At 51.6% G+C, this 20870-nt stretch overlaps 2 protein-coding genes across 9 annotated transcripts in view; one reads left to right on the top strand and one right to left on the bottom strand.

Moving 5' to 3' along the window:
- Positions 1-9792: 9792 nt before the first annotated feature.
- Positions 9793-15032, top strand: BRD3OS (BRD3 opposite strand). Of its 4 annotated transcripts, XR_010120183.1 has the most exons (5): positions 9891-9984; positions 10293-10538; positions 10656-11731; positions 13382-13671; positions 14278-15032. XR_010120183.1 is itself a non-coding variant. In XM_063636779.1 (3 exons), exon 3 carries the CDS (start codon positions 11217-11219, stop codon positions 11469-11471), a length of 255 nt encoding a protein of 84 aa, XP_063492849.1. In that variant the 5' UTR covers positions 9891-9984; positions 10293-10538; positions 10656-11216; the 3' UTR covers positions 11472-12655. The 4 variants fall into 4 exon arrangements, 1 of the variants encoding a protein (XP_063492849.1); XR_008656452.2 differs by having other exon boundaries at positions 9793-9984; positions 13382-15032; XR_008656453.2 differs by having other exon boundaries at positions 9906-10002; positions 13382-15032.
- The window catches only part of BRD3 (bromodomain containing 3), a 37303-nt gene continuing 31399 nt past the window's right edge, over positions 14967-20870 (bottom strand). For 4 of the 5 annotated variants that reach the window (XM_063636777.1, XM_055270448.2, XM_055270450.2 and 1 more), the window contains exons 10-12: positions 20546-20838; positions 19216-19344; positions 14967-18223 (exon numbers count right to left, since the gene is read on the bottom strand). In XM_063636777.1, coding sequence (XP_063492847.1) covers positions 18108-18223; positions 19216-19344; positions 20546-20838 — 538 coding nt within the window. In that variant the 3' untranslated portion in view covers positions 14967-18107. The remainder of the gene's footprint in view (positions 18224-19215; positions 19345-20545; positions 20839-20870) is intronic. The other variant, XM_055270452.2, reaches the window with a different exon arrangement.

The raw sequence follows: 20870 nt of genomic DNA, 5'->3' as shown, positions 1-20870 counted from the left end.
CCTTGTGTCAACTTTGTTGGTGAAAAAAAAAAAAAAAAGCTGTAAAATATTTAAAGAAGTTTATTCTGAGCCAATGAGTGACCATGGTCCAGAAAACAGTCTCAAGAGGTCCAGAGAAAGTGCAATCGAGGTGGCTGGGTTACAGTTTGGTTTTTTTTTTTTTTTTTTTTTTTTGAGACGGAGTCTTGCTCTGTCGCCCAGGCTGGAGTGCAGTGGCGCAGTCTCGGCTCACTGCAAGCTCTGCCTCCCGGGTTCACGCCATTCTCCTGCCTCAGCCTCTCCGAGTAGCTGGGACTACAGGTGCCCGCCACCACGCCCGGCTTATTTTTTTTTTTTGTATTTTTAGTAGAGACAGGGTTTCACCGTGGTCTCGATCTCCTGACCTCATGATCCGCCCGCCTCGGCCTCCCAAAGTGCTGGGATTACAAGCGTGAGCCACCGCGCCCAGCCTTACAGTTTGGTTTTATACATTTTAGAGAGACAGGATATATAGGTAAAATTATAAATCAATACATGGAAGGTTACATTGGTTCAGCCTAAACAGGTGGGAGGTCTTGAAGCTGAGGGGGGCTTACAGATCATAAGTAGATTCAAAGAATTTCTGATTGACAACTGGTTCAAAGAGCTAAGCTTTGTCTAAAGACTTTAAGTCAGTAGAAAGAAATGCTTGAGTTGGCTGGGTGTGGTGGCTCAAGTCTATAATCCCAGCACTTTGAGAGGTGGAGGCGGGCGATCACCTGAGGTCAGGAGTTTGAGACCAGCCTTGCCAACATGGTGAAATCCCATCTCTACTAAAAATACAAAAATATGCTGGGCGTGGTGGCACACGCCTGTAATCCCAGCTACTTGGGAGGCTGAGGCATGATAATAGCTTGAACCCGGGAGGCAGAGGTTGTAGTGAGCCGAAATCATGCTATTGAACTCTAGCCTAAGCAACAGAGTGAAACTCTATCTCAAAAAAAAAAAGAAAGAAATTCTTGAGTTAAGATGGTTCTTATTATGTAGATGAAGCCTCCAAGTAGCAGCCTTAGAGATAATAGAGGGTGAATGTCTCTTCTCAGACCCTAAAGGTGTTAGACCAAGCTTGTCCAACCTGTGCTCCGTGGGTCACATGAGGCCCAGCACAGCTTTGAATGTGGCCCAACACAAATTCATAAATTTTCTTAAAATATTATGAGATATTTTTGTCATTTTTTTAAGCTCATCAGCTATCGTTAGTGTCAATGTATTTTACGCATGGCCCAAGATAATTTTCCTTCTTCCAATGTGGCCTAGGGATGCCACAAGATTGGACCCCCCTGGCTAGGTGCGGTGGCTTACGCACCTAAGAAGAACTTCCCCCACAGAAGACGGCTTTGCAGGGCCATTCCAAAATATGTCAAAGAAATGTATTTGGGGGCTGGGCACGGTGGCTCGTGTCTGTAATACCAGCACTTTGGGAGGCCGAAGCCGGTGGATCACCTGAGGTCAGGAGTTCGAGATCAGCCTGACCACTACGGTGAAACCCCGTCTGTACTAAAAATACAAACATTAGCTGGGCATGGTGGCAGGCACCTGTAATCCCAGCTACTCAGGAAGCTGAGGCAGGGGAATTGCTTGAACCTGGGAGGTGGAGATTGCAGTGAGCCACGATTGTGGCACTGCACTCCAGCCTGGGCAACAGAGCAAGACTCCATCTCAAAAAAAAAAAAAAAAAGAAATATATTTTGAGGTAAAATATTTTCCTTTCCTTCAGGGTCTGCTATCTGTCATGTGGTGCTATACAAGGGTCTGGTTGGGCCGGGCGCGGTGGCTCATGCTTGTAATCCCAGCACTTTGGGAGGCCGAGGCGGGCGGATCACGAGGTCAGGAGATCGAGACCACGGTGAAACCCCGTCTCTACTAAAAATACAAAAAAAATTAGCCGGGCGTGGTGGCGGGCGCCTGTAGTCCCAGCTACTCAGAGAGGCTGAGGCGGGAGAATGGCGTGAACCCGGGAGGCGGAGCTTGCAGTGAGCCGAGATTGCGCCACTGCACTCCAGCCTAGGCGACAGAGCAAGACTCTGTCTCAAAAAAAAAAAAAAAAAAAAGGGTCTGGTTGGAATTTGGTATCTTGTTGCCATAAAGAGTCTGTTTTGGCCAGGCATGGTGTCTCATGCCTGTAATCCCAGTACTTTGGGAGGCCAAGGCAGGTGGATCACGAGGGCAAGAGATCGAGACCATCCTGGCCAACATGTTGAAACCCTGTCTCTAGTAAAAATACAAAAATTAGCTGGGCATGGTGGTGCACGCCTGCAGTCCCAGTTACTCGGGAGGCTGAGGCAGGAGAATCGCTTGAACCCAGGAGGCGGAGGTTGCAGTGAGCTGAGATCACGCCACTGCACTCCAGCCTGGCGACAGAGCATGATTCTGTCTCAAAAAAAAAAAAAAAAGTCTGTTTTGTCAGTCTCACGACCTCTATTTTAATGATGCTGGCCAGTGGTGCCTAAACTCCAAAAGGGAGAGGGGAGAACGAGGCATGTCCAGCCTCCCTTCTCGTCATGGCCAGGAATGCTGTTTTTCAGGTTTCTCTGGGGTCCCCTTAGCCAAGAGGGGGTCTGTTCAGTCCACTGGGGGGCTTAGGATTTTATTTATTATTATTTTTTATTTTTAAAGCTTTTTTTTTTTTTTTTTGAGATGGAGTTTCACTCTTGTCTCCCAGGCTAGAGTGCAATGGTGTGATCTCAGCTCATTGCAACCTCCACCTCCCGGGTTCAAGAAATTCTCCTGTCCCAGCCTCCTGAGTAGCTGGGATTACAGGTGCCAGCCACCACGCCCAGCTAATTTTTGTATTTTTAGTAGAGACAGGGTTTTATCATATTGGTCAGGCTGGTCTCAAACTCCTGACCTCAGGTGACCTGCCCGCCTTGGCCTCCCAAAGTACTGAGATTACAGGCGTGAGCCACTGTGCCTGGCCCTTAAAACTTTTTTGAGATAGGGTCTCACTCTGTCGCCAAGGCTGGAGTACAGTGCTGCAACCACAGCTCACTGCAGCCTTGACCAGCCGGGCTCAAGCATTCCTCCCACTTCAGCCTCCCAAGTAACTGGGACTTCAGGTACGCACCATCATGCCTGGCTAATTCTTTGTATTTTTATTTAAAAAGGGGTTTTACCATGTTGCCCAGGCTGATCTTGAACTCCTGGGCTCAAGCGATCCACCCACCTTGGTGTCCCAAAATGTTGGGATTACAGGCGTGAGCCAACATGGCTGGCCGGGATTTTACTTTTGGTTTGCAACCTAAAAGGAAGAAGCTGAGGAAAAATTAACGTAAGCAGAGAGTTTATGTGGGCCAAGCTTGAGGACTGCAACCTGGAACATGCATTCAAGTTGCCCTGAATATCCACTCCAGTTAGTAGTGGTTACTGGAGGATTTTTAAAGGAAAAGAAGGGGAGTTCCTGAATTGTTTACCAAAAATTTACATTAAAATAACAAGCTATTGATTGGCTATCCATTGTTTTTTATACACATATTCCAGGAACATGAAGACAATGGGTGGGGCAGCTAGCCAGGAACAAAAAGACTTTTTTTTTTTTTTCTTTCAGACGCAGTCTGTCTCTGTTGCCCAGGCTGGAGTACAGTGGCGCAATCTCGGCTCACTGCAACCTCCGCCTCCCGGGTTCAAGCGATTCTCCTGCCTCAGCCTCCTGAGTAGCTGGGATTACAGGCACCCACCACTACGCCTGGTTAATTTTTTGTATTTTTAGTAGAGACAGGGTTCCATTATGTTGGCCAGGCTGGTCTCCAACTCCTGACCTCGTGATCCACCCGCCTCAGCCTCCCAAAGTGCTAGGATTACAGGTGTGAGCCACCACGCCCAGCCCTATCTTATTAATTTTAATAATTTGTCTGAGATTCTCCTGAATTTGTACTGTTAATTGAAAAAAAAACCCCACAATATCCAGAAATACTCTGTTGCCCAGGCTGGAGTACAGTGATGCAATCATGACTCGCTGCAACCGCTGCCTCCTGGGCTCAAGCAACCCTCCTGCCTCAGCCTCCTGGGTAGCTCGGTCTATAGGTGCCTTTCACCATGCCCAGGTACTTTTTGTAGAAACGGGGTTTCGCCATGTTGGCCAGGCTGGTCTTGAACTCCTGAGTTCAAGTGATCTGCCCACCTCGGCCTCCCAAATTGCTGGGACTGCAGGTGTGAGCCACTGCGTCTGGGTGACTTTCTTTCCCATAAAGGGTAACAGCCAGCAAGGTGGCCATCCCATAGGCTGGAGAGTGTGCCTCTGAAGGAGGACGGGTTGGGACAGGAGCTCCATGCTGAACAGGTTGGCTAAACATACACATTCATGGCCGGGCGCGGTGGCTCATGCTTGTAATCCCAGCACTTTGGGAGGCCGAGGCGGGCGGATCACGAGGTCAGGAGATCGAGACCACGGTGAAACCCCGTCTCTACTAAAAAAATACAAAAAATTAGCCGGGCGCGGTGGCGGGCGCCTGTAGTCCCAGCTACTCGGAGGCTGAGGCAGGAGAATGGCATGAACCCGGGAGGCGGAGCTTGCAGTGAGCCGAGATTGCGCCACTGCACTCCAGCCCGGGCGACAGAGCGAGACTCTGTCTCAAAAAAAAAAAAAACAAAACAAAAAAAAAACATACACATTCAACAGGTTATAGGAGGAGCTATGAATATTCATGAAGGTCCTGACGACATGCATACTGAACAAACATGCATGTGACATACAACTCATGTTCACCTTGGGGTGGATGGAGACTTAGCATCAAAATGTATTAAAATTAGGCCTTATACGCCAGGCGCGGTGGCTCACGCCTGTAATCCCAGCACTTTGGGAGGCCGAGGTCTGGCCAATATGGTGAAACCCAGTCTCTACTAAAAATAAAAAAAATTAAAAAACTAGCTGGGCATCGTGGCACACATCTGTAGTCTTAGCTACTTGGGAGGCTGAGGCAGGAGAATCACTTGAACCGAGGAGGCGGAGGTTGCAGTGAGCCGAGATGGCGCCACGGCATTCCAGCCTGGGCAATAGTGGGAGACTCCGTCTCAAATAAATAAATACATACATACATACACACATAAAATAAAATTAGGCCTTATAGTCAAAAGGTCTTTCCAGGACACAAAGGCACACAAGTATGCAGCCTCTCTAAACCAGCCAGAACCAATCCATAGTCAGCGGTCTTACCTGGAGAAAGTTGCTGAAATCAGTCTCTTGTTCAATGAAAGCTGTAGTTGGCTGGGCATAGTGGCTCACACCGGTAGTCCCAGCACTTTGGGAGGCCACGATGGGAGGACTGTTTGAGCCCAGGAATTTGAGATCAGCCTAGGCAACATGGCAAAACCCCATCTCTACCAAAAATACAAAAAGTAGCTGGGTGCAAACTCCACCTCCCGGGTGGACCTACTGGTACACCTACTGGTGCACACCTGTAGGCCCAGCTACTTGGGAGGCTGAGGTGGGAGGATTGCTTGAGGCTGGGAGGTTGAAGCTGCAGTCAGCCAGGATTGCACCACTGCATTCTAGCGTGGAGGACAGAGTGAGACGCTGTTTCAAAAGAAGAGAAAGCTAGTTATGGTGGGTGAATGGGGTCAGTTAGCATCTGGAGCTGGATGAGCTGCAAATTGTTTTAACGTTGTTTATCTTGAGGTCAGTACTTACTTAGCTGCTAGAGAAAAGGAACAACCTCGTGGCAGTGAGAATAGAGTTTATTCTTTAAGTGTAGAGGTGTAGGACTTAACCTGTGCCTGGCATGGCCCTAAATCTTATTCATCAATTTATTTATTTTTGGAATCAGAGTCTCACTTTGTCACCTAGACTGGAGTGCAGTTGTGCAATCTTGGCTCACTGCAACCTCCACCTCCTGGGTTCAAGTGGTTTTCCTGCCTCAGCCTCCCAAGTAGCTGGGATTACAGGCATGCACCACTATGTCCAGCTAATTTTTGTATTTTTTTTTTTTTTTTTTTTTTGAGACTGCTCTCTCACCCAGGCTGGAGTGCAGTGGCGCGACCTCGGCTCACTGCAAGCTCCGCCTCCCGGGTTCACGCCATTCTCCTGCCTCAGCCTCTCCGAGTAGCTGGGACTACAGGCGCCCGCCACCACGCCCGGCTAATTTTTTGTATTTTTAGTAGAGACAGGGTTTCACCGTGGTCTCGATCTCCTGACCTCATGATCCGCCCGCCTCGGCCTCCCAAAGTGCTGGGATTACAAGCGTGAGCCACCGCGCCCGGCCTAATTTTTGTATTTTTTGTAGAGATGGGGTTTCGCCATGTTGGCCAGATTGGTCTCGAACTCTCAGCCTCAAGTGATCTGCCCGCCTTGGCCTCTCAAAGTGCTGGGATCACAGATGTGAGCCACCGTGCCCAGCCACAGGTCTTATTTATAATTTGGTATGTTACCGCCATAAAGAGTCTGTTTTTCAGTCTTATATTTTTTCAGTCTTACATATGTTAACACAAACGCTAGTGACTTGTATCTAAGTCACAAAAGGGAGGAGTTATAATGATGCGAGTCGGCTCTCCTATCCCATCGCGGCTGGGAACTCAGTTTTAAGTTTTTTCTGAGGTCCCCTTGGCCAAGAGGGGATCCATTCAGTCAGTGAGGAGTTTAGGATTTTATTTTTAGTTTATATTCCCTTCTTTTGGCCAAGATTTGCCAGAGATGGCATTGATGACCAAACTTTAATTTTGTCCTATATAGTTGCTGAGGCTGTGTGCTACCTGCACTGGGTCCATCTTGACCGTTGGTGGGACCCCATGGCCAAGAGACTTAGAGCCAAAAGACTGAAAGACAGCGAATTAAATGTTTTAGGACAGATAGGAAAGGAGATGGGCAGGCATTCATTCACCCTTAAAAACCTTTTGTGCAGCCAGGTGCAGTGGCTCACGCCTGTAATCCTAGCACTTTGGGAGTCCAAGGCAGGTGGATCACGAGGTCAGGAGTTTGAGACCAGCCTGATCAACATAGTGAAACCCTGTCTCTACTAAAAATACAAAATGAGCCAGGCATGGTGGCACACACCTGTAACCCTAGCTACTCGGGAGGCTGAGGCAGGAGAATCACTTGAACCCGGGAGGCAGAGATTGCAGTGAGCCGAGATTGCACCATTGTACTCAGGCCTGGGCAACAGAGCGAGATTCCATCTCAAAAAAATCAAAACAAAACAAACCAAAACAAACAACAACAACAAAAAAAACCCAACCTTTTGTGCAACATAAGAGCCAAAAAACCAAAATCCAAAACGTGAGGTTACAAAATTGACTTATCTCTAAGTTTTATGTGTTGAGCTATCAGCTATTTAGGTATTTGTGAACCATCTTTGATTCAGAGGGTATGAACAAATTTTATCCCTCGAAACCAGCCCTTACAATCTCATGCGTTTACCTCTTCTGCAATTGTCCCTGGGCCTAGAGGGAAGGGTGCTTGATATCAAATCAGATTGGGGCCAATGGGATTTTAAATCATTTTCAGATTCTGGAGATATCAGGTAGAAAAAGAGAGGTAATCTTCATTTTTTACTTAATTGTTGTAGCTATAAAATAGTTCAAAGGGAAAAAGTTTTTTGACTCTGGAAAACAAAACATAAGTAAATGTTTCGAACATTTACTATTTGGTTTTGACAACGACAGGAAAAGGAAGCTTACAGGTAACTAAATATTCAAATTATTTAGTTCAAGGCACAGAACAAATTATATTAGCTCAGAGGCTTTTTTTTTTTTTTTTTTTTTGAGATGGGGTCTCACTCCGTTACCCAAGCTGGAGTGCAATGGTGCAATCTCATCTCACTGCAACCTCCGCCTCCTGGGTTCAAGAGATTCTCCTGCCTCAGCCTCCTGAGTAGCTGGGATTATGGGCACCTGCCACCACACTGGGCTAATTTTTTATATTTTTAGTAGAGACAGGGTTTCATCATGTTGGCTAGGCTGGTCTCGAACTCCTGACCTCAAGTGATCTGACCGCCTAGGCCTCCCAAAGTGCTGGGATTACAGGTGTGAAAACCGCACCCAGCCAGATAGAGGCAAAAGTGTTAAATGGGTCTTTGAATACAGGCCTGTTCTTGTGTCTCTTGAAAGCAGTATAACTTCAGTTGCTGTCTTTTCCCAGCTCGGAAGACTGGGAGATCATGTAAGATTTAAACGCTTTCAAATTTGTTGAAACTGATTTATGGTCCGGCACGTGATCAGTTTTGCTAAACGTCCTGTGTAGGTACTTGCAAAGAAAGTGCGAGGCAGGCGGATCACAAGGTCAGGAGTTCAAGACCAGCCTGGCCAATACGGTGAAACCCTGTCTCTACTAAAAATACAAAAATTACCCGGGCGTGGTGGCGGGCGCCTGTAGTCCCAGCTACTCAGGAGGCTGAGGCAGGAGAATCGCTTGAACCTGGGGGGCGGAGGCTGCAGTGAGCTGAGATCATGCCACTGCACTCCAGCCTGGGTGACACAGTGAGATTCCCTTTCAAAAAAAAAAAAAAAAGAATGTGCGTTCCACAGCTGTGGGCTTAGTGCTCACACTAAGCATCTTCTTTGGATGTCTGTTATGCTCATTATTTTTTTCTTTTTTTCAGAGATGGGGTCTTGCTCTTTCGTCCCAGCTGAAGTACAGTGGCATGATTTTGGCTCACTGCAGCCTCGAACTCCTGGCTCAAGGGATCCTCCTGCCTCAGCCTCCCAAGTAGGTGGGACTCAGAGGTGAGCCACCACACCAGGTTCCATTATGCTAGTTTTCTTAATTGGCATTGGAGAAAACCATAAAATTAGGGGAAAAGGGTAGATACTAAAAGAATGTTATTGGAGTATGATTAGAGGTAGAGTGTGAAAAGGAAATAGACCTCGCTTTCCTGGGGCTGTTGAGTCCAAATGAGCAGTATAGAGGCCTGGCTTGGTTGGGTGAGATGGAGAAAGTAAGAAAGAAAGTACTATTTTTGAGATAGTAAGCCCGGACATTTAATTAATTAAAAATAATTGTATCAATTATTGGGAGTAAGAATACTAATAAAAACAGTAACAGCAGTGGCAAAAGTAACCACACAAGCAGAAATACGAAAACCACCAAGATGATAAGACCATACAGTCCGGCAGTGTCTTACTAACAGGGTTGTAGGCGTCCCCACTCCTTCTCTTCCTCCTCCTCCAGCTCCTCCTGCACGTCTTCCTCCAGCTCCTTCTCCACGTCTTCCCTCCTGCTCCTCTTTCTCTTCCAGTACCTCCTCAGCCCCTTCTCCTCTTCCAGCCCCTCCTCCCACCTCCGCTCCCAGCCCCTCCTCCTCTCCCAGCCCCTCACCATCCAGCCCCTCCTCCTCCATCTCCTCCTCCTCTCCCAGCTCCTCCTCCTCCCCCAGCTCCTCCTCCTGCTCCTCCTTCTCCTCCACTCCTCCTTCTGCTCCTCCTTCTCCTCCAGCTCCTCCTCTCCCAGCCCCTCCTCCTCTCCCAGCCCCTCCTCCTCTCCCAGCCCCTCCTCCTCTCCCAGCCCCTCCTCCTCTCCCAGCCCCTCCTCCTCCTCCAGCCCCTCCTCTCCCAGCCCCTCCTCTCCCAGCCCCTCCTCCTCCTCCAGCCCCTCCTCTCCCAGCCCCTCCTCCTCATCCAGCCCTTTCTCCTCTCCCAGCCCCTCCTCTCCCAGCTCCTCCTCCTCCTCCAGCCCCTCCTCCCCCAGCCCCTCCTCCTCCAGTCCCTCCTCCTCCAGCCCTTCTTCCTTCAGCCCCTCCTCCAGCCCCTCCTCCTCCTTCAGCCCCTCCTCCAGCCCCTCCTCCTCCTCCAGCCCCTCCTCCAGCCCCTCCTCCTCCAGCCCCTCTTCCTCTTCTTCCAGTTCCTATTCGGGGCGGGCCCAGCCCGGCCTCGCGGAGCGATCGATGGCTCGGGGTCGTCGCACACGCCTGACCAGCCTCTGCGCTCGGCTCGCCAGGCCTGCGGCGCTGCCATGGAGACACGGCCCAGCGGCCCCAGGCCCCGCCCTGGGAGCCCCGCAGCGCGTCGCCCCGCTGCCCGCATCTCAGAGGCCCACGACGCGCGGTGACTGGGGCGGGCGACGTAGGGGACCCGGGGATGCGGGCAGACGATAGGGGGCTGGAGGATGGGGCGACCCAGAGCGCGCGGGGTCTGGGGTGCGGGGATGGGGGCCGCGGGCCACGCGACGGGGACCCCAGGATGGGCGCAGGTGGCGGGGACGCGCGATGGAGGTTCGGGACGCTGAGGCTGACCTACGGCGGGCATCCCAGGAGGGGAGGTCTCTGACGCTGCGCAGCTGGGAAGGCGTTCGGGAGTGGGTTGCGATGCTTCCCTGTTCGTTTTCTCCTGACATCGTTTTTGTTTGGGTCCAGGGGCCTCCCGGGAGCTGGATGCTCAGAGCAGAAAGGCGGCCCTGGGGGCCCATTCCGGTCCCGCGGCTGACGCCTGGCGGCGTCTCCGGGAACCCGCTCCCTTTCAAGCGCCGCTGGCTCCTGTTTCACAGATGGAGACCCTGAAGCCCCAACAAGCAGCCACCCCAGCACTACCCAGTGACTGAAAAAGCTGGCCCTGGGCGCCCGTCTCACTCTCCACCCAGCTCCCAGGCTGCCCCACGGGACGTAAGTAGCTCGATCTAGGCCGCTGACCCCCAGAGAGTTGATGATACGCTGCAGACTGCCGCCGCTGCCGGGGCGCTTGACTTCCCCTCTCCTGACAGCAGTTTCGTTCCTTTGCAGCAGCACGTTTGGGGAGAGACGAGACCTGAACAAACGCTGGGGCCGGATCCCCAGGGTGGGTCAGAACAGCCGTTGCCCTGAAAGCTGGCCCGGACAGATGCGTGCAGGGCGTGCCACCGGAGCTCCTTCCAGCTTGCGTCTGGGGCCACCATGTCCCTTCCTCAGGTCTCTGGATCCATCTCTTCAAGCTCAGTGGTCCAGACCGTGGTGGCAGAATCACCCCCCAGGGTGTGACGCCTCGTCCCTGTCAATTCCACACAGCTGCACCCGGAAGAGCTGTGGCCAGGCGCCGCTCTGACCTGTGTGCGTCCCCTGGATGGGTCTCAGGTGTCTTCAGAATGGCGAGGCTGCCTCATTTCCTCACCCCACAAAGCTCCTGAGGACGTTGCCTGCAAATGGGCTGAATTCCTAATTTCTACCATTCAGTTAAACGAGGGATCCTTAAACCCCAAAGCTGGGAAAGCTGTCCGTTAATTTAGGGCGACGCTTGTGGCAGCTGTCCACACGTGGGCCGTCTCAGAACAGCAGGGTTCCCAGGAGTCCAGCGGGACAGGGGAGGGGATGAGTGGCCGCGTCCCCCTGGCAGAGAAGGCCTTGTCTGAAGGCTACGCCCGCCTCCGGTACAGGGACACCTCTTTGCTCATCTGGCAGCAGCAACAGCAGAAGTTGGAGTCGGTGCCACCTGGGACGTACCTGAGCAGGAGCCGAAGCATGTGGTACTCACAGTATGGAAATGAGGCCATCTTGGTCCGAGACAAAAACAAGCTCGAGGTCTCTAGGGACACAGGGCAGTCCAAGTTTTGCACAATTATGTAATTCCGCTGTGAGTACCTGAACCCAGGACCACACTTTGAGGAGAACAGACCTGGGTTTCATTCAGTTGTCTTGTTGATTTCCAGTCCTTGCTGGAAGATTTTGAATAATGAATGTGAAGATCAAACTGTGGTGTAAGAACCCAAGAAGCACAGAATTGGCCCCCCAGCCCCTCAGCATAGCTGCGGTGTGACTGGTGCACAGGACACTTCCCCTCTAGAGTCCCCTCCGTGGTCAGCTGTTGTGACATTCGAATTCTCCAGGTACTGCTAGGGACAGCATAGGCCTGGGCACTGCTAGATGCTTGGTTTAAACCAGGCCGAGAGTAACCCTCCCATCCCCATTACAAACCACCTTTTCAAGTTTTTATAGGTTTTAGTTTTTTGTTTTTAGCATAAATGGTGGAGTAGCAGCAGCATCTCACCAGGAGCTTTGTCGCATTACATTTGTATCTTGCTTTTTTGAGACAGGGTCTCACTCTGTTACCCAGGCTGGAATACAGTGGCACGATCACAGCTCACTGTAGGCTCCATCTCCTGGGCTCAGGTGATCCTCTCAAACTCAGCCTCCCAGGTAGCTGTGGCTCCAGGTGAACTACTGTGTATAGAGACAGGGTTTCCCTATGTTGCCCAGGCTGGTCTTATACTCCTGGGCTCAAGCCTCCCAGAGTGCTGGGATTACAGGCATGGGTCACCGCACCAAGCCTGCATTTATATTTTGAGTTACCAAAATCATCGTCATGTGTGAAGCATCATGGTAGCTTCCAAGCATTTGCGGCCCACCAGCCAGTGCATCCAAAACATTTTCAGGAAACCCGAGTTGTAAGTTGCACATGTGTGGCCTACAGTGACTTCCATGTAGAGAGTTGTAAGTTGCACATGTGTGGCCTACAGTGACTTCCATGTAGAGAGTTGTAAGTTGCACATGTGTGGCCTACAGTGACTTTCATGTAGTAACAGGGCTGAGCAAGGCAGGCTCTCCATCAGACTTAAAGCATTCAGCCTCTCTGCCCCCAGACCGACACTGACATGTGTTCACTGTTGCTGCCACAGCTGGCCACCTGTGCGTTCAGTCTCCATGAAGGATTCACCTTCTGCTCTCACTGACATCTCCTTGGCTACACAAATGTGCAGGTGTCTCTTGTCAAAGCTAATTTTTCTTTTCTAAATAAACATCCTTACACTCCTCCCCTTCCTCACATTCTTATTTTTATCCTTGTTCATAATATCCTGCTTGGCTTCCCATTTTTTATAGCAGTAATATCTGATTGCTAAAAACTGCAATACAGAAAGGCATAAAGCAAAGCGAAAGTGCTCTCCCTGGGGAGAACCTGGCGGGCAGCTGGGGATGTGTCCCATGGCTCCTCAGCGTGCACACACGGTCACGTGATTCTGACGGCCTCATCCTGCACCGTGCCTCTTGTATCTGCCATTTTCTTTCTTGCTCAACTGTACAGACTGGGCATTCACTTAATGCTTTTTTTTTTTTTTTTTTTTAAGACAGAGTCTCACTCTGTTGCCCAGGCTGGAGTGCAGTGGCACAATCTCAGCTCACTGCCACCTCTGCCTCCTGGGTTCAGGCGATTCTCCTGCCTCAGCCTCCTGAGTAGCTGGAATTACAGGTGCCTGCCACCACGCCTGGCTAATTTTTGTATTTTTAGTAGAGACAGGGTTTCACCATGTTGGCCAGGCTGGTCTGGAACTCCTAATCTCAGGTGATCTGCCCGCCTCGGCCTCCCAAAGTACTGGGATTACAGGCGTGAGCCACCGCACCCGGCCCACTTCATGCTTTTAACCTCTGACTCGCAGCTCTCCCGTGAGCCCACAGATAGGCAGTGACAGCGTCGAGGTTGTCATCTGTGCAAACAGCATGTTCTGAATGTGCCTGTACTCTCTTCGTGCTTCTCTTTGCAGCTGTGCAAGTTCATTCGCAAATATCCTAGAAGTGGAACTGCTGGGTCAAAGTGCATTCCCCAAATGTCCTGCCAGAGGCCTGGTCAGCAGCAGCCTCCTGCACAGCCCAAGTCCTTTCTGCAAGATTCCTGGCTTGTTTGCAGCCTGCAGCTGGGAGATTTGAAGTCAGACTTCCAGGATTGCCACATGGAGCTGCAGAGGGAGTGAGCATGGGGCTGGAGGGCCTGCCCCGCCGGCTGACACTCCCACAGCAAGGCAGGCCCGCCAAGGAAGCACTCCACATCTGCTAGGTAGGGTTTGTCTACATCTTTTCAGTTCTTCAGTTTAAGTCCTGCCTGGGAAGAAAGCAAACTCCAGGGGCAAATCTGGAATGCCTGTGTGCCACCTTCTTACCGCACCAGACTCCCCTGAGGACGGGTGGTGGTGGGGTTGGCCCCAAGCATGGGAGGCAGCGCTGACACACAGAATGGGGTCTGAGGTCACGTTGCAGCGCCGGCAGGATGTGTGCTCAAGGGCCAGTCTCTGCAGCGGTCAGGGCGTGTGGGCCATGCACAAGCCAGCTGGCACTAAGCCGCTTAGGCTGCAGGAAGACACCATCTGCCTGGGGCGGACAAGGTCCCATGTCCGTCCTCAAGGAGGCTGGTCTGGATAAGAAGGGTCACAGTCTGGCCAAGAGTGACACCGTGCCCCCTGACCCCGTCTGGGGTCGGGTTGGACAGGTCCTCAGGCCTAGACGTGGGCCCAGCCAGAACCTCCTCCCCCGGCATGTCTCTTCCAGGCCTAGTTCCAGAGCTGTCGTTCTTCAGTGAGCCGCACTGCACGCCAGCCTCTGCAGTCTGGCAGTTAAACCTCACTATGAAAATCTGCTTTTGGGATTTTATTTGCATTTCCATTAGGACTGAGCGCATCACAGGAAGCCACTTCAGGATAGACTGAGGTGCAGAGGGAGGGGACAAGTGGCCAGGTCGACTAGAAGAGCACAGAACCTGGCCGTCTCGAAGAGGGCAGCTTGTTCCAGGGAACCAGTGAACTGTCAGTAAAGGGGATTGTAGCTTCTTAGTGAGGCAAGATATGATGCTCCCTTCATCCTGCCAGGGCTCAGGACAAGAGCTACTTAATGGTTTGGTTATTATTATTAAGAGATGTTGTCCAGGCTGGAGTGCAGTGATGCCATCATGGCTTACTGCAGCCTCAAACTCCTGGCCTCAGGCCATTCTCGTGCCTCGGCCTCCCAAAGTGCTGCGATCACAGGCACGAGCCACTGCATCCTGCCTTTAAATGGTTTTTTGGGGCCTCTTTTGGATGCTCCGGGTGTTTTTGCCAAGAGTTACAGGATGTCAAGTGTGGGGAGCTCAGCACCCTCGCTGTGGACCAGTGAAGGCTGTTCCAGACCAGGTGCTTCCAGACATCTCCAGGCTCTAGGAGAGAGGCTGGGAGCCCCCACAGAAAGCACAGGAGAATGCGAAAAAAAAAAAAAAAAGTCTGGTTTTGTTTTTTTTTTTTTTTTTTTTTTTTTGCTTTTTATTATGAAAACAAAACAAATGCCCCAGGAGAAGGGTCCATGATTACCAGAAACATCAAAGAGTACTTTCTACCATTTTTATTCTGTTGTGTTGAGGCCAGCATTGCAATAAACAAGCTAAACTACTTACATTGGACTCATTTTCAGTAACTGACATTTACAGGAATATACTAGAAACGGCACTAAAAAGTTTAAGAAAAGTTACGGTAAACTTGCATGCACATCATACAGAAAAGTAACAATTTAAATATAAAAAAGAAAAACTTCCTGGAAGCATTATGCCAGTATTAAGAAACAGCGCTACTCTGGATGTGACAAATTCTGTATGTGGGTGTTACTCTTTCCAAAAAGACTGTCAGAGGCGTGAGTGCTGCAAAAGAACAACAACAAAAACAAACACAAAAGAAAATGTGTCTTACAGTTTGTAAGCAAGATGACACCGCCCAACACAAAGAGGGGTCTGGAGTTCAGTTCACGCCCGAAGCCTGCCCCCTCGGCCTCCAGGGGTCATTCAGAGCGTTCTCAAATCCAATTCCGACACACGACTTGTCACTGCTCCTCTCCCCTTGAAAAAAGCATGTTAGAAGCTGCCCTACAGGTCTCAGCAGTGGGACAATCTAATTGAATCACCGCAGCCTTCTAATAACAGAAGAAACGGACGTGACCGTCACCCTCAGCCCACCGGCGAGGGCGTTGAGGAAGTCATCAACCCTTCGAAACTCTGAAAAGAAACCAGTGTTGAAGTCTGGACAGAAAGCCTTAAAAAAGTGACAGCACCAATACAGCTGCTCAGTGTACCCGCGGTGGGCCGTTAGGGTCAGCGGCTTCTTTCTAGATGAAAGGAGCAGAGGCGAGCCAACGCCCACTACCGTCACAGAGAACCAGCCGAGAAGGAAGGGCCCCACGATGATCCTGCTGCGCTGCCCCGACAGCCGGCCGCTCCCGACGGCTCACACAGGCAGCACCTCACTGCCCTGTGGCTGGAGGGGCATTGCAAGGAGTGCCCCCCAGCCCCAGGAACCCCCGGCTTAGGGGGTGTGTATCACCCAGCCCTGTGCTGGCAGCACGTTACCAACCAGCCTGCGTGAAGACCTGTCAACTGTCGTGTGTGAATTCCTTAAATTCGGTTTAAATAGTCCATTAAAGATCTGTTTAGAAAATACCTTTGAAAAACAAGGGTAACTTTAAAAAATGGAAACTTTCAAATCCATTTATATTTTTATTATAAACAAAACTTAATTAAAAGCTTAACAAACTGGCTGAAAACTCACCAAGTGTCAGACTCACCAGCAATTTAAAAAATGATAATTTACCAGCATTTCCTCATCAGAGTCCCCTCTCCGGTAAGGGTATACCTACATCTGTAACGGTCAGTGGACTCTGAATCAATTTTATGTTTTTTTTTTTTTAATCACCAGGTATTAGGATACTAATGATAGTCCCTATATCCATCCAGAAATGCTGGCAGAAAGCCCTGGCCACCATACAGGACAGATCATACCACAGCTCCATACCCAGCGTCTGCCTGGAGGCTCCCCGACGCCGAGGTCCGGGAGAATGCCTGGTTTCAGTCATTTCTGGACTAAGTGTGACAACATGTGAGCAGGGAGCACCGTGCGAGTCTCCGGAAGGGAATCCTCCTGGGGCCCAGAGACTCCTCCACCCCTGGGGAGGGCAGACAGGCTGGGGAGGGCCTGGCCAGGCCCCTGGAGGCTAACCCTGGCATTCCTGGCCGGAGCCACCGTGCTCACTGGTGGGCCAGTTTGGGGCATCCCCGTACTCAAAGGCTATATGGCAGCCTCTGGGAAAACAAAACCAAAACATCACCTTCTATTAAACTCTGTATATTATTATTTTTTACAATAGAAAGTTAAAAATCAAGACTTAGATTTACTATACATTTTTTCTCTCAGATTACAAAGTTTATATTATATAACTGGGGTTCCCTAAATTGATTTCTTTTAAAACAGTCTTAAAGAGACCAGAAGTGAATACAAAAGAACAAAATAAAAAATTAGAATGTGCTGTAGCTGAAAGCTGTCTATACGTGTAAGCCTCCAAGTTTCATACAAAAAAAAAAAAAAAACCCACAAAAAAACCAAAAAACCCAACAAACCCAGGGGCGAGCGCGCGAACAGACGTGGGTGAGCACCGCGCGGTGGCAGGAGTTAGCACCTGGAGACAACAGGCCGCCGCCAGACAGGATCCGGGCCCGGCACACCACTGACAAGGCCTGCATCTCTGCGATTGTGTGAATGCATTTCTTCTGCGGTTTTTTCTTTTTTTTAAAAAAATGACCAATGATGTTAATAAATAACTATTTATATACACATAAGCTCGGGAAGTGGTTCCCAAGGGCGGCGCAGCAGCAGCAGCAGCAGGGGCAGCGCTAGCCAGGCAGGGACTCACAGCGGGCTGGACTTCCGTAGAAAATTGCCGAACCTTACAAAAAAAGTCTCCTTTTTTTTTTTTTAATCTTTTCTTCTTTTTTTTTTTAAAGTTGAGGTAAAAGCTTCAGTGTATGGAAACCTGCAGGCTGCACACACAGCCTCTCTGTTCCCTCCGAGGAGCTCGTGACATCACCACGAGCGGAGAACGCACATCCCACCCGACCACCCCCCAAAGGCTCCACGCTCCGGGCTGGGGCTGCGATGACCCTTCGCTTAGGCCGAGCCTGGTCTCCACAAGCAGGCACATCTGTCCTCAGCCTCCCCCCCCAGAAAGAGGTGCCCACATCGGACACGAGGGTCAGAGCTCGGGGCCCAAATGACAAGGACGATGCGTGTTGACAGAGCTAACAGCTTTCAAATACAGTACCCATGTCCGAGACGTTTCCTTGGAAGAAATTCTTTCTCGAGCTATGGACCAGGTTGGGCCTAAGCAAAGGGATTCCACAAGGTTCTTCGGTACGAATCTCACACGGTTTTCTGGGGTCATCGGGTTAGCATTTGAAGTTGTCATCTCCAAGTGACTGAATTCAGTGACGAAGAAGAGACTTTCTGCAGAGTTCACACCTTCTCATCAAGTCTAACGCACACACAAGATAGATCTCTGACCTATGAAAGCAAAAACTGGAAGATATCATAACACTGAATTAAGAAGCAGACCTGCACACCATGGAACAAAGTAGTATATGAACCACAGAGGGGTACGGCAGTCTCAGCGTGTGCGACATCCATCTGTCCTGTTCTGTCCGAAGCCAGTTCATTCTGAGTCGCTGCTGTCAGAGCTGGACCCGCTGGAGCTGCTGCTCCCAGACTCGGAGGAACTGCTGCTGCTGAGCCTGGACGGGCCCCCTGAGGGTGCTGAGCCGGGCTTCTCTGTGGAGACACGGGCAGGGAGATACGCTCTGCACACCTGCTTCTTGACCCACTTGGCGGCATGTCGTCCATGCCAGTGTGACACCACCACACTGTGTGCCACGATCCACCCACTTCCTGACCCAGTCGTTTAATAAGTATTTATTGAAATTAATCAGGTCAACAAGACTATCTGAATATACTTGAGACAGAAAAAAATGAATGCAGACTACTAATAGGAAATGATGGATGCGAGAAAGGCTGCCCATCAAAAACATCCACCAGTCACATGGCCACCAGCAGCGACAGGAACACCAGCTGCTGGCGTTTCTGGAGCGCTTACTCTGCCTGGGGCATCCAAAGAGTGACTACAGGAGACAGACCCCTTCAGCGGGCAGGGTCATGGGCCCTGTCTCGACACCGGGCAAACCATGTCGCAAGGCCATGGCCCCCAGCTAGAACATGCTCCAGTCCAGACAGGACCCCACTGTCCCCCCATATATGTGTCCCGGAAGCCAGGGAAAGAGATGTGTGCTCTAACAGGGTCCAGGAAAAGGAGGCAAGGGCTCCAATGCTGGCTCCCCTGAGCACAAGACCTGGCAAAGCGCAGGGCATGGAGCTGGGCCTCCCGCCTCTGCTACCTCAGCCTGCCGTGGAACTCATGCCACTGCCAGGGAACAGTCAGAAAGCTCACGGTGAGCCCAGCTCACCGGCTGGGCTGCCCGGTCCAGCCCCACAAGAGCCCCCTCCTGGGTCCTCTGTCTGTGGTGCCCTGGAATGGGCTGTGTTCACACACACCCCACATGTGCACACCACCCTGCAGGGCTGGAGTATGACCCCCGGTGACAGACAAGGAAATCGAGGTTTCAGGAGCTCAAGAGCTCATCTAAGAACATGGAGCTCATGAGGAGGTGAGCCACACTCAGACGTGGGCCTGCTCGATGCTCAAACCCCTACTGCTGACACCCCTCACCCCCACCAAAGAGGGGTGGCACGGCGGCCGCCAGCGGTACCTTTCCGGGCGGGCTTCTTGCTGCTGCTCAGCTGCCCGCTGACGTCCTGCAGACGCTTTTCCAGCTCCTTCTTCTTTTCCTGAGCTAGCTCCTCTTTCGACTTGGCTGCCTGTTTCTTCCCGCTTGCTGCTGTCGGGGAACAAATGGGCACTCAGACTGCAGAGGGGACCGATGGGGCAGGAGCCAGGGCTGTATCCAGGTGGCCAAGACCCCAGCCCTGCACACTGGCATCCATGCCAGCTGCCCAGCTTTCATGGGTCTGGGCGCTGACAGATGCAAAGCTGTCACCAGGGCTTCCAGTGGCAGAAATGACTGGGATGAGACAGACCCACCTCCACCCACATCTGCTGAGCCCTCAGGGTGTGCAAAGCCTGGATCCTAAGGTGACAGAGGCCATTCCTATGGTGCCAACAGGTGCACGGACAGGATGTGGTTTGGCCAACGTCCCTCATGTGCAGGGCAGAGCCTCTGATTCATGGACCTGCCTCACCAGGGCCACTGCTCTCCATCTGCCCGAGCAGGAGGCCCGGTCTCCACTGCCTGACAGTCCGGAGTCGCTCCCTCCAAGTTGACCCGGTGACTTACCGTGGGTCAGACGCACTGTGACCACACAGACATTCCATCCAGGAAAAGGAGCGAGTGAGGCCCACGCACACCCGAGAGGCCACATGCAAGTTCCAGTGAGCCCCATGCTCACTTGACAGTCTATGGGGGCTGCCACACGGGCTGCCTCGGGTCTGCCCTCCCTCCTGCTCTCCCAGACCTGCAGACCCCAGCAGTGACTTGTTCCTGCCACTGACTTCAGGGAAGCCTGGGCTGGTGCCCCAGGGTCCATCCTGTGAGGCCTCTGGACTTGTGACCCCAGTCAAAGGGAGGGTGTCCTTGTTATAAGAGAAGCTGGTCTGCCCTGCAAGGGACCATGAGAGGTCATCTGCAGCCAAGGCCCCAAATGGAGGGGAGCCTCAGGAAGGCATGCAGTGAGGACCCCAACTGGGCCCTGAATGAATGGGGTTTGGGGCCGGAGCCCAGCCCCAGGTTCGCGCCTTCCCTGGACAAGGTTAAGGCCGAGGCACACAGTGCTGCCCATGTCCCCAAGAACAGGGAAAGAGGGCTCTGGCTTGGGGGACTCAGGCCTGGGTTCAGCCCCAAGCCCACTGGCCCTGGCTGAGCACAGATATCCTCAGGGCATCTGTGGTGGGACGAAGGAGCCAAGACAGCGTGGCAGCCCTGTGCCCACGCTCGCTGCACAGGGTCTGTGAGGAGTGACAGGAGGGGCAGGCCAAGGAGGGGAGAGGAGCTTCGAGCACCACGCTCCACGCAGGCAACTTACAGAACGGTTTCCTTTGTTTTTTCTGTAAACAAGACTTGACGTATCTCTCCAGTTCCCTCAAAGTGGTGGGTTTCAGAGTCTCAAAGTCAATTTCTATCTCGTCGGGGTTGGAGTCCCTGAGCGAGGGCTCCCGAGATTGAATGATGTGCACCACCCGGCCCAGCTTCTCCCCGGGCAGCCGGTTGATGTCCAGGCTAAGCTGGCGCTTTTCATCATAGCTCATGGGCAGGCCCTCCTCCTCTTCCTCCGAGTCGTAGGAGGCAGATGCCTGCTTGCCGCCTTTCTTCAGCTGTCTGGGGCAGAAGACAGAGCAACGTGGCGTTGA

Source organism: Symphalangus syndactylus, chromosome 3 (assembly GCF_028878055.3).
Source record: "Symphalangus syndactylus isolate Jambi chromosome 3, NHGRI_mSymSyn1-v2.1_pri, whole genome shotgun sequence".
Taxonomy (NCBI): Eukaryota; Metazoa; Chordata; class Mammalia; order Primates; family Hylobatidae; genus Symphalangus; species Symphalangus syndactylus.
The sequence above is the reverse complement of the archived record's forward strand: the minus strand, read 5'-3'. Positions and strand labels throughout refer to the sequence as shown.

What these genes read in the sequence shown, in the direction of transcription:
- BRD3OS (XM_063636779.1), top strand. Translation starts at nt 11,217, where the DNA reads ATGAGTGGCCGCGTCCCCCTGGCAGAGAAGGCCTTGTCTGAAGGCTAC.